The sequence below is a fragment of the Rutidosis leptorrhynchoides genome, chromosome 5 (genome assembly GCF_046630445.1).
Source record: "Rutidosis leptorrhynchoides isolate AG116_Rl617_1_P2 chromosome 5, CSIRO_AGI_Rlap_v1, whole genome shotgun sequence".
NCBI lineage: Eukaryota > Viridiplantae > Streptophyta > Magnoliopsida > Asterales > Asteraceae > Rutidosis > Rutidosis leptorrhynchoides.
In genome coordinates, this window is record NC_092337.1 from 215,227,252 (window position 1) to 215,240,682 (window position 13,431).

At 32.5% G+C, this 13,431-nt stretch overlaps 2 protein-coding genes across 2 annotated transcripts; one reads left to right on the plus strand and one right to left on the minus strand.

The window, feature by feature from the left end:
* Nucleotides 1-7,711: 7,711 nt before the first annotated feature.
* On the plus strand, nt 7,712-11,200 carry LOC139848341 (sm-like protein LSM8). The gene is made up of 6 exons (XM_071838070.1): nt 7,712-7,854; nt 10,273-10,366; nt 10,505-10,545; nt 10,637-10,711; nt 10,824-10,876; nt 10,971-11,200. Exons 2-6 carry the CDS (start codon nt 10,330-10,332, stop codon nt 11,059-11,061), a joined length of 297 nt encoding a protein of 98 aa, XP_071694171.1. The 5' UTR covers nt 7,712-7,854; nt 10,273-10,329; the 3' UTR covers nt 11,062-11,200.
* An 810-nt stretch (nt 11,201-12,010) lies between these two features.
* LOC139850390 (NDR1/HIN1-like protein 6) lies at nt 12,011-13,023 on the minus strand. Its single transcript, XM_071839972.1, has one exon. It carries the CDS (start codon nt 12,913-12,915, stop codon nt 12,151-12,153), a length of 765 nt encoding a protein of 254 aa, XP_071696073.1. The 5' UTR covers nt 12,916-13,023; the 3' UTR covers nt 12,011-12,150.
* Nucleotides 13,024-13,431: the final 408 nt, after the last annotated feature.

Here is a 13,431-nt window from a genome sequence, read left to right on the forward strand (position 1 = left end):
ACCGCCACTGTCAATATAGTTGCTATATTAATAAACATACTTTATGTCAAGTTAGACATTAACTAATCAAACATTATACCTCAAGGTTGATATCCAGATCACTTACTTGCTTTACTTTCCTTCTTGCGTGGAATACTTCAACTGCTATTTAATGTGAGTTTCATATGATCCCTTTTACTCTTTACATTTTTGGGCTGAGAATACATGCGCAACTTTTATAACTGTTTTACACGTATCAACTATTAAACTGTGATATGTTGGGCTATGACCAGCAAGTCCCCAACCGACAAGTATAAACGATAACTTGTTACGGGGCAAACTTGAAAGTTTAGTCTAAATACAAGTACCAACTATTAAACTGTGATATGTTGGGCTATGACCAGCAAGTCCCCAACTGACAAGTATAAACGATAACTTGTTACGGGGCAAACTTGAAAGTCTAGTCTAAATATCAGTACCAACTATTAAACTATCCTATACCCGGCTATGTCAGACTAAGTCCCTACAGTGATATTTTAAATTGCTGCGGCATTCTTAATTATTGGGGATAGGCCTATCGGGAATAATGTCCCCGATACATTTGACTAAGTCTTTGTATTACTTGATAATGAAATTAAATGACAAGGACAGAACAACTTGTTACGGGGCAAACAACGTTTAGTCTAAAAATCACGCACTGGCATAACTTTTTGATCCTGCGGAAGATCAACTTGACTGGATCTGAGTGATCTACTTTTGAAAACAAATCTTGTGGTCTAATACTATTACTGAAATCATTATTTATGACAAACCTATGAACTCACTCAACCTCGTGTTGACTTTTTAAGCATGTTTATTCTCAGGTACTTAAATATTGCTTCCGCTGTATATCTGCTGCTTTGATGATGATTGCTTGCCATGCTTGGAGTCTTCATGCATTACTTACCAATTCATTTAAAAACATTTAATGTAATCTATTTATATTCCGCTGCAAAACTCAATAAATCGTCTCATATAGAGTCATTCTCGTTTATACAACTGTAATTTGATATAATTAGTCACAAATACCTCAGGCCCTATTTGGGGGTGTGACAGATTGGTATCAGAGCAGGTTGTTGTAGAGAACCAGGATTGCATTTTATGTGTGCCTTATACAATTAGGTACCTTAGCAATGTAGGACTACAACTTTTCTTGACCATAGTGCCTTTAATTGTTGACTTTAATTGTTAAATGCTATACTATACTTTAAAAACTTTACTTATCTTAGAATGCCGAGCCAACATAAGAACTCTGCTCACTTTCCTAAGTACTATCCAATTCCGCCACCACATTTAAATACGACACATCATACTGCCATTATTGCATAAGTGGAGTATAGACACATCATATCTTATCATATCTATCTCAATAGACTTTGTCTAACACTTTTCCTAAATTTCCTCCGTAAATTACGGAAATCTTTTTGCTATAAATACGTATTCAAGGAGACGAATATATCATTCAGTATTCAATACCCATTTCATATCAAACCCTATTCCAAACACATAATATGAATTTCTCGAACTCCTCGAGCTCCAACGGCAGCGTAACCGGAACAAATGAACCAATCAGCCATCATCTATTCTGGATGAATTGGGGATGGGTTCGTAGCCGACTCAATCAATGGAGGCAAGAAGAAGGTGATCCCTTCCACCAACCAAATTCACCTCTTGGCGAAGAACCTGAGGCGCTTACCGGCGAACCAGTCCGAAACACCATTTTCTATCTTCTTTCCAGGGTATCCCGTCACGAATATATAATATCAAAGATTTTAGATCTTATTCACCCCCTTGTTCTAACCACCAATCATCCCGGAATAGTAGAAGAAGTCAACGAGCTTCGCGCTCGAGTGGTGGCACTAGAGAATACGGTGCGATATCTACAAGCATCAGCTGCACCAGCAGCATAACCAGTACTATCATCACCACCACCAACAACATCCGCATCCCACGCCTCAACATCACACTCAATACCTCAAACATCAACATCATACGCCCATAGATACCAAGGAATATTAGTAATAATGAGTTAAGATGTATTGACTCATTCTTCGTGAAGAATTATATATGTTTACCATATATATATATATATATATATATATATATATATATATATATATATATATATATATATATATATATATATATATATGATTTGGAACAATAATAAATCTTGTCGTACTAAGCAATTACGTGTGAATCTCAACTAGTATCTACTACTTGGTTAATTCATATCACTAATATGCTATGATGTACACCCTTCGCTAATGACTTAACAATTGTTAATCACTGTTTCAGCACAATAAACTCCATTTCATAATAAATCAAGTGTAACGATGAATGTATTGATTCATAACTTCATTAGCGAAATATTTCGCGACAATTATGAAATCTCTAAGGTTTTGGAGATTATTTACTCTCGTTCCAAACCGCAAATCAGATGAGTTTAATATATATTAACTCATTAAATCCATGATTACATCTGAAGAATACATATATGAACGTATATCTTCATAAAGATTTTAAATTCTGTTGTACAAACTGTTAATTGTGAAAATATTTTAACAGGTAGGAAATACCCGAGAAATATTTACATCTCACATTAATACACTGTACATTCTTCAATTTCGATTCATAAACCATTAATTATACTCACTACCTTCACAATGATACACAATCATCTTCATACAAAATCAATTACACATTCTGAAATTAACATATCGGAATTCAAGTAAAGCTTTAGCAGGTGTTATCTTCCTAAAGATCACTACATTCATGAATTATATTCATTCATATTCTATGATGAATTATCACATCAAACCACCGAAATTATCATTCATTACTTTTTCAACAATGCCTATTCATCAACCATTAGAACCGTTGACGATTACAGTCAGCGTTTAGTCATCTAAAACTAAAATTTCTTGAAACCATTGATAACCGATGATTCAAATATAGATGCATTAAATGCAGAGGAAACATTGTAGAAGGTCTTAAGGGCCAAAAGTTTGATGATAAAGAATGGTATAAGCTCAGATTTGGGACTGAAAAACGGATTGAGCAAAGTATGAAGGAGGCTGTGGATAAATCACAAAGATTAAACCTACCTTCAAAGAATCCAAATGATTCAGTTTCTACTTAGGTCATTAACGAATACATTGCTCCTGACTCTAAACCTTTATGGACAAATCTTCTTTATCATCCTTCGATCTTAGAAATTCTAAGATATCATCGTATCCTTCGTTATAAATATCCTCTATATTTCTGAAGATATTTTCATAACGATTCTTGTCCGCAATTAATTATCTCTTTACGATATCTTTATTACATCATAAAGGAAACTGTATTAATTTCTATATTCTGTGAAATTCATGTTTAAATTATAAATGTTTTAAAGAAGTGTTGAGAATTGAAGCATGAGTTAGTATAATATAATGACGTCAGGCCAACGTGATTATATTACAGTAAGTCATGCTAAATTTTTAATGGAAGATGATGATTCATAGACTTTATAATCATCATTTGCCATGTTACATGACTCTTACATTCTACTTAATCTCTGAACATATATTCTTGATAGTTCTATCCTCAGTAATTCTGGTAATTTACCAAATCAAATCATGATATTACGTTCCGTTCTACTTAGAACATTAGGTTCATTTGAAACTTCATATCTACGAATTCTGGACCGTTACTTGCTTTACAAAAGCATGAAGCTTCGACATATAAGGGAAAATATAAAGCCCGATAATGACACAGAAATTACAAACCGTGTATATCAATGCGTATAGCAATATAAAGACACGGGAGAACTAAAAATACAATAAATCCTAGAGCATAATAGAAGTAAACAGACTCCTCTGGTGGGAATTGGAAAAGAAGGAAGATTGCAGCGATAACCAATATAAGGTCAAAAACAAGAACTGGATTGAGCATATTAACAAATCTTTTGAAAGTATGAATTGAGGAAAGAAAGTATAGAAGTGGTGAAGATAATGAAATGGAAGAAGCTAATTTATAGCGAAATTCTAGACATAGCAATTAAGGCAATCCACCGCATTTAATCAAAGATAATCTCAATTTCCTTAATTACCGGAGAATCAAATCTTATAAAGATTTCGAAGATTTTTTTAAATCCTTTGAATTCCGGAAATCAACTTTAACCATGTCAAAAGTCAAGAGGAACATTTAATTTCCTCATTTCAATCTTTTACGATAGCTTCGTTTATACTCTTCCTATAATCAAATCGTTTCATCCATACCATGAAATGTCGATAAACCTCTAATTTTCAACCCATATTCATCATTTTTGATGTAAAGAATGACGATCTCTATCAAATTTCATGATTATGATTTTCATGAACTCCTCTCTATTTTGTCTACCCTAATATTGTGGCATAAACGCTCAAGGTTTAAATAAGCTTACTATTATTCATCACACATTTCATGTATATTGAAATGCTTATATAACGTCATCATCTCTTTCTGAGAAAAACCTAATCAATGACACTCTTGTTAAATACTTTAGATAACCTCCGCATTAATAATGAAATGCACTTCGTAGAATTTATGGATCGTAAGATTTAAACGCTAGAAACAAAACAATATCCTATTAGTTGGAATTCACGAAAGGCCCCGAGCATACCTGGGAACGTGAAGACCAAATAAAACGAAAATATCCTCACCTGTTTACAAACAACGCCGACTGATGGCAACAACTAAATTTCGGGACGAAATTTCTATTAACAGGGGGATACTGTGACAACCCGTAAATTTTCGGCAAAATTTAAACAAAAATCTTTATATGATTTCATTTAACCTCGACTAATTCTGACGATTCACGAACAATTATTTGTAAATAATTACACATTAATTTGATATATTAATATTATTATTATTAATATCCTTTTTAAACAAGATATCAATAATTAATATCTTTATTATTAGTATTGTTATTATGAATAAAAAAAATATTGACAAATATTCTTGGAAGAGTAGTAAATCAATTTGTTTATTTAAAAAAAATATATATATAAAAAAATCCTTAAAATAAATGATTTTTTAATAAAATAAATAAATAAATTACTTTTTAATTAAAAATTATAATGGAAAACTACTTTTATTATTTTATTTTGTGCATTATCCCATGACCTAACATTTAATACTTTTGAATTTTAAAATCTCATTAAAAATTAAAATTTTTTTTTTTAATTATTTTATTCTTTTTACCTAATTTTTTCAAGTATAAATACCCCTCATTTTTCATTCAAACTCACACCAAAATTTCTCTCATTCTCTCTTTGAAGAATTACTACTAGTAAGTATTCTTTTCTTACTTTTTACTTTTTACTTTTTACTTTTTACTTCGGTTAATTATTTTTTTTACCGAAACATGTAAATAATGTTATAAATTATATGCAATTAAAATTAAAATAAATAACATGTTATAATTAGTAATATATGTTACTAAAAATTATAAAAGTATTTTTATGAATTAATATATAGGAGTTATAATTAAAATCGAATTAATGAATATATATATATATGTATATACGCACCTAACGTCAAGGTTATAATTAAAGATAGCGTACAAAGACTACAAACATCACCGCTACTTGTGGCCTAAGGTGATCCTTGTTACCATTATGGGATGCTTGTGGATCTCGAATGCCAAGACTTAGATTCTGGTCAAGAGATCCTGGGCCGCTCGGTAACAATAGATCATTCGAGTGACTTGCATGTTAGCGACGAAGTTTGGGCGAGATTGTACAACATCTTTGTTAAGAATTATAACCCGAACATTCTTAAACTAGAAGCTTACTATAAGTGAAAGTTTTTCATAAATAGTAGGTTTCCAAAAATAGAAACTTTTGAGAAATAGGAACTTTTCTCAAAAACCGTCACTGTCAATATAGTTGCTATATTAATAAACATACTTTATGTCAAGTTAGACATTAACTAATCAAACGTTATACCTCAAGGTTGATATCCAGATCACTTACTTGCTTTACTTTCCTTCTTGCGTGGAATACTTCAACTGCTATTTAATGTGAGTTTCATATGATCCCTTTTACTCTTTACATTTTTGGGTTGAGAATACGTGCGCAACTTTTATAACTGTTTTACACGTATCAACTATTAAACTGTGATATGTTGGGCTATGACCAGCAAGTCCCCAACCGACAAGTATAAACGATAACTTGTTACGGGGCAAACTTAAAAGTCTAGTCTAAATACAAGTACCAACTATTAAACTGTGATATGTTGGGCTATGACCAGCAAGTCCCCAACCGACAAGTATAAACGATAACTTGTTACGGGGCAAACTTGAAAGTCTAGTCTAAATATCAGTACCAACTATTAAACTATGCTATACCAGGCTATGTCCGACTAAGTCCCTACAGTGATATTTTAAATTGCTGCGGCATTCTTAATTATTGGGGATAGGCCTATCGGGAGTAACGTCCCCGATACATTTGACTAAGTCTTTGTATTACTTGATAATGAAATTAAACGACAAGGACAGAACAACTTATCAAGGGGCAAACAACGTTTAGTCTAAATATCACGCACTGGCATAACTTTTTGATCCTGCGGGAGATCAACTTGACTGGATCTGAGTGATCTACTTTTGAAAACAAATCTTGTGGTCTAATACTATTACTGAAATCATTATTTATGACAAACCTATGAACTCACTCAACCTCGTGTTGACTTTTTAAGCATGTTTATTCTCAGGTACTTAAATATTGCTTCCGCTGTATATCTGCTGCTTTGATGATGATTGCTTGCCATGCTTGGAGTCTTCATGCATTACTTACCAATTCATTTAAAAATATTTAATGTAATTTATTTATCTTCCGCTGCAAAACTCAATAAATCGTCTCATATAGAGTCGTTCTCGTTTATACAACTGTAATTTGATATAATTAGTCACAAATACCCCAGACCCTATTTGGGGGTGTGACAATCATATATAATAGCTTCAATCCCTTCTTGCTGTTATTACTTACTACCTGCAACAATGAAATTTACTATCTATGTTACACAAACGGTGACGGCCGGTCGGAGGAGCAAGTAACAGCGACCGGAAGAGGGACTGACGGCGAACGAAGGTCCGACTGACGGAGACCGGAGGAGCAAGTGACGACGATAGGAGGAGCAAGTGACGGCGTTACCATCCAAGGTTTTCGATCACGTTCGATTTTACAGATGATCGGTTTAGATGAATTTTGAAGATGATGATTAATTTCGATTGTAGTTATTTTCAGTTTAATCAAGGTTTTTGTTGAGAATTATGTGGAGATTAAATGGGCACCTGCTGTGAAGATGAAATTATTTGAGGGTAAAAGGTGGAAATTAGATGGCCATATGGGGACAACACCCGTTTTTTACATTAACCAAACAGCTCTTCAGTATGATGGATTAAAAATTAAGTCAAAAGTAAACAAGGCTAGAGTGCTGACCGAATAATCCCTCTAGACCATTAAGCCCTATTAAGTTAAAAGTAAACCGGCCCTTCATTACCCATACAGCTGCGATATTCATAACTGGCTCAATGAAAAAAAATAAATAAATAAACAAAAAAGTAAACAGCCCTGAGCATTTTTCCTTGTTTTGATAACTAACCCTAAACTTGTGGTTTTTTAAGTCTTGAATTAAACTCGGAGGATTAAAAGCAACAATTAGTAATTCTACTTCTGTGTTCCAAAGCCTATGAGACCTTGGGCAGTCTTGCTGACCTGAGTGCCATTACCTTCATAGCCGACTACCTTACTCAAGAGAATAACACACCAACAACGTCTTCTTCATCCAAGTTTTTCAGAATATAACGAGGTAATTATAAATAAATTTTCTCTTTCTTTCAAAATCCCTAAAACTCAATACGCATAGCACCTGTTTGATAAAAGTCCTCAATGAATAAATTCAAAATTTGAGTAAATCCTAATCTAAAACGATGGAATGTTGTTTAGCTTAAGACCCAAAGTTAATTTCAAGATATAGTTATGATTAGACTATAGATTGGGTGCAGAGAAACACTATTGTTAGTGGCTTATATAGATATACATTTGCTATATTTTGTGACTTTTAGTATTAGGAATGTTTTATGGGTTAATAAAATAATGTGTTGTTATCGAGAGGCTTAAAAGATACTGAGCATATCCAAATTCTAATGAATTGCAGTCATTTACTTTTTAGGGTTTATAATAAAAATGTACATGTGAATTATTGAATTGGAAGCCTGATGTTAGAGAATCCAAAAGTACTAGTTAACATTGTAGAATTAGCTTTGTTACAATAAAAGAAAATACATTTGATTTAATTTAAATGGCATTGGCAATGGGCCGCATTATCGAGGAGTAGTTATACCTTTAGACTAAGGTAAATGGTGCAAAAGGTATACAATTATACCAAATCTCTCATTTTCGGTCCTCACCTTTTATGAAGTTGAGCCCCCAAAAGGAACAATTTGGTTAAGTTGGGTACTTTTTTCAGGGGTGTGCATTAAACGGTTTCGACCACGAAACCGACCGAACCAAACTAATTTGGTTAAAGTGGGTTGGCTTATTTGGTTTTGGTTTGGTTTTCTGGTTTCACCCGAAAATATTAATGGTTTCCGATTTGGATTTGGTTTGTAAAATGATCATTTGGTTTTAAACCGAAATATACTACTACTATTTATGGTATATATATTCAATATTAAATATATTAAATATTTAATTTATTTTATCTATATTGATATGGTCATGGTTGTAAAACTCGGCCAACTCGGCCGAGTAATCGGCGATTACTCAGTTGGAAGAACAAAACGAGTAATCGGTGTCTAACTCGTCCAATTACTCGGTCAACGCCGGTCAAACGGTGGTCAACAATATCGGAAAACTCAGTGAAAAGATGAAGGAAAACAGGAGACGATTTGATGTGTTTGTTTGTTTAGAAAGAACGAATTGAAGGAACATACCTGTAATGTCTCGATTTCCATTCATGAAGACTCTTAAATAAATAATTTAGGGTTTGGTGAATGAGCTAAGGTTGAAGAAGAAGAAGGGAAGATGTAGCGTTAGGTGAAGAATGATGCGGCTGATTGATTAGGGTTTCTAAAATAACACTCATTTTATTATTTTTTAATTTACATTTAAACCCCCTAAAGTTTAACTGTTATAGATTTTAACACCTTAAGTTTAGTTTTTCTTTCTTCTTCATTATCAAATAGATACAAATCTAACCCCTCCAATTAAAACAAATATTTATATGTAACTAAACTTTACATATTTAACATATATATTTATAAAATTTTATATATTTAACATATATATTTATAAAATGTTTGTTTATAGCTAATAATATATTGAAAATATTTAGTTATATTAGAAAAGTCAACAAAAGTCAACATCCGAGTACTCCTCCGAGTTCTCCCCGAGTAGCCGATTACTCCTCAAAAACCTCCGGCTGAGTACTCCCCGAGTCGCGAGTTTTACAACCTTGGATATGGTGTAAAATTGAAATCATGTACCTAATGTTTATCCATTACTCCATACTGTGAATTTTTTGTACCTAGAAACTTAGTTGCTACTGTTTTCGTTTTTATTTCTATGCTACTAATTTTTTATACGGTTCGTTGATATAGTTTAGATTGTAAATATATGTTATAGTGCATGCTTGACATTAAATATTGTATAAATTGTATACTTATAGTTTAATCAATAAAATATATTTGCTTTTCTTAAAAAAACACTACACATTTTTTTATCAATGAGTTTTAATTTGGTTTAACTGAAACCGAACCATGTAAACCGATTTTTTATTTGGTTGGATTGGTTTGGTTTTGTCAAATTTGGTTCGGTTATTGGTTCTCAATGAGTTTTAATTTGGTTTAACCGAAACCGAATGGTAAATATATTTACAATAAAATATATTTGCTTTTCTTAAAAAAACACTACACATTTTTTTATCAATGAGTTTTAAGAGTAGTTATACCCTTAGACTCAGGTAAATGGTGCAAAAGGTACACAACTATACCAAATCTCTCATTTTCGGTCCTCACCTTTTATGAAGTTGAGTCCCCAAAATGAACAATTTGGTTAAGTTGTGTAATTATTTGTGCCGTTTACCGTAGAAATGATATTGATGTGACAACCAAGTTATCGTATAAAAAAGTTCTTCGGGCTACTTTGCTTTGTCCTGTGACCATGCTTTACAGTTATACAGGAAAATTTTCATTTGAGTTATTAACTCTGGTTTTTTCTCTACAAGGCATTGAATCACGAGTTAATTCAATTTGAGCTAGTGCTTTTGTGGTGAAGTGAAAAAATGCTAGGCAGCCCTGGGCTTGAATCTGTTGTTGATCGTAAGTACATTGTTCTTCATCTCTTTTTGTTTGTTCTTGTTAATACAGTAATAATTAAAATTAAAATGATTTGAATACCAGCAGCGTGTACTTATTTGTGGAACTCTTTTTATTTAACTGTTTATCTCTGTTTTGCAGAACTCATTTGGGTTATCACAAATGACGGACGGAACATAGTGGTAGGCTCAATATACTTCATATTTTATCACTCTAGTACAGTCACCTGCCCATAATAATGGATTTTTACTATTTATCATTGCTTGCATTCAGGGATATTTGAAAGGTTTTGATCAAGCGACAAATATAATTCTGGATGAATCTCATGAAAGAGTTTATTCCACCAAGGTTTATTCTATTTCTATTAATGGTCTTTCTGAATTATGAAAACCATCTAATTTTTTTGAAAAATTAGCTGAACGAACAATGTTTAAATGCGCACCTGTCTCTTAACTTTCAGGAAGGGGTTCAACAACTTGTGTTGGGTCTCTACATCATAAGGGGTGATAACATGTATTGTTTCTTAAACCTCTATGTTTATGAATTAATGTTTGTTCATTTATAGCTTTGCCAATAGATCAATTAACGAATCAGTTTATATATCCAGAAGCGTTATTGGAGAACTAGATGAGGAGCTCGATGCAGGCTTGGATTTGTCTGAACTGAGAGCTCATCCCCTCAAGCCTATTATTCACTAATCAACCACATGGGATGCTTCTTAATTGAAAGTATGTGTTTTGGATAAAGTAAATGATTTATTAAAAAACACTACTAGATATACTAGTTCCTTATGTGTAACGCACGTGTATTCTGATCTTCATTATCTCTTTCTCAATCATGATCACTTTTTTAAGAGGTGACAATTTAGACATGTTTACTAAAAATGGGTCACTTGGGACGGGTCGAGTAGTTAAACTAGGAAATGGTCAAACGGGGGTTACACTTGGCCGTAGCTTGTCCTCAAATACATTAAACCTTTGATTAGTCAATGCCATGTTCCTGGCTTTGTTAACGTAACTTAGTTTAATAGTAAAAATACGTAGACTTTCACTCAAAAAATGTGTCATTGTCAATGCTTCTTGTTATAGTTTCATGATGATGATGATGATAATAATCCTTGACTTTTTCTTAGTACGCACATCATACGTAAGTTATATGTAACTACCACTGCCTTAAATAAGAACTTGTCTTTGCTTGTAAAACACACTTGTGATTGCGTTCAAATTTGTAACTAAACAAAATTTTGATGCAAGTTCAATCGCTCATTCAATAAGATAATAAACATCTGTAAGAATTATTTCGTATAATAATCATACTAATAACCTCTATTTAATTATTGAATGTCGCTTTTGAATCAGTCGCAAAATATTTGGTTAATATACAACAACAACATGTATAGGAGTGGTTAATATACAGTTCAATGTAATATGTTTATAGGAGTGGTTAAAGCTTATGAAAGCATAAATTGACCATTCTTTTGCATTATTTTATGTACATTAATGTGTTTCTTTTTTAAGAAAAAATAAACTGTTGGTAAACATCGTTCAACACAACTCTAAAATATAAAATCTATTGTTTAAACAAAAAACAGTCTTATTACTAAAATTTATGCATATAATAATAGTATTAATATAATGGTATGATAAAACAATCCAAAATTATAAAATGCTAATGTATGACAATCTAGAGAAGGGAGGAATACAATATCCTCCACTTTCTCTTCGATATCTAATCAAGAAGCAATAAAAATAGCAATACATAATAATGACAATAAATAATTAATAGAATTAAAACTTAAACCTGAAACTACAACTACTATCCCTAATCCTAATAACATTATCAGCTGATAATGTATTCACATTCACATTACACCTCACCAATGGTTTCCATTTTGGCAACTTTAACTTACCAAGTTTAATACGAACCGGAACTTTAGCTCTTAAAACAAGAGGTACAGTTCCGGTTGTTTGTTGGGCTTGTAACGAATTCAATAAGCCCGTTGCATCTTGAGTTTGGCCCGTTAAAGGAACGTTTAGTATAGTTGTATTCTTTTGATCTTGATAGAATTTTGGCCATGATCCTTCACAAAGAACCGTGTTCATGTAGATCACGGTTAATTTTGATCCACCTTCATAGTATATACCAATTTTTGTGTTGGGATTTCGAGCTGTTATGTTGACGTTAAATTGAGCCGAAATAGAGTTATCATTATTGAGATTGAATTGAGTGATAGTCATGCCATCGACCGAGTATTTTGGTATTTTTGGATCAAATCCAAAGTACACAATTGCTGCTAAAATACCTATAATGATCACAAGTGTGAATAGCAAGCAAAATGTGCAACATATGCATCGACAGCACCAGTTTTTTCGTTTTGGTGGTTTTGAGTATTGAAGAGGGATTGTACGTTGGTGCGGTTGGTATGGTTCGGTTGGGTGACCATTTTCGGACCTAGATGAGCCCCGAGAGACTAATGGCTCGGTGGGTTTGTATTGTTTTTCGAGGTCGACGGTTTTCAGTTCGACAGGGTGGATTCTTTGATGATCCGCCATTGGAATGAGAAGATGATCTTGATCAAAAATAAAAAATGGTAGTAGTTTTATTATGTGATTTGGTTCAAAAAGCAAGCAAAGTAGGACACTTGCTTTTTTCTTCTTTAATGAATGAAACCTTTGTGTTATATAAGACTTGGAAGAATAAAAGAGTAGATATATTCAAGTGCAAGTTTTACTAAAAATAAAAATTAGTCATGAAATTTTAGTTTACAGTAGTTGTCCTTGTACTATGCACTATATAATAGTTTTAGTGAGTTAGAACTTCATGCTTGTACTCTAATTCTTTGTTATACTATATTAACCAACATATTTGATCCAATGTGACAAGACAAATTGCCTTCCTATGTCAATATGTTCGTTCCTAAAGCATCATACTTTCATACCGTTAAATAGCGATAGATTGATAGTCTACCACTCATAAACGTATTTGATACAGATTGTCTATTGCTTCATATTCACTAAGCAATGATTCAAATTAGTATTTGGTAACTTAATTTTATCAACATCACAACA

Coding starts and splice junctions, on each gene's coding strand:
- LOC139848341 (XM_071838070.1), top strand. CDS start 10,330: ATGCTAGGCAGCCCTGGGCTTGAATCTGTTGTTGATC. Junction 10,367..10,504: donor GCTTGAATCTGTTGTTGATC/GTAAGTACATTG, acceptor TCTGTTTTGCAG/AACTCATTTGGGTTATCACA. Junction 10,546..10,636: donor ATGACGGACGGAACATAGTG/GTAGGCTCAATA, acceptor GCTTGCATTCAG/GGATATTTGAAAGGTTTTGA.
- LOC139850390 (XM_071839972.1), bottom strand. CDS start 12,915: ATGGCGGATCATCAAAGAATCCACCCTGTCGAACTGAAAACCGTCGAC.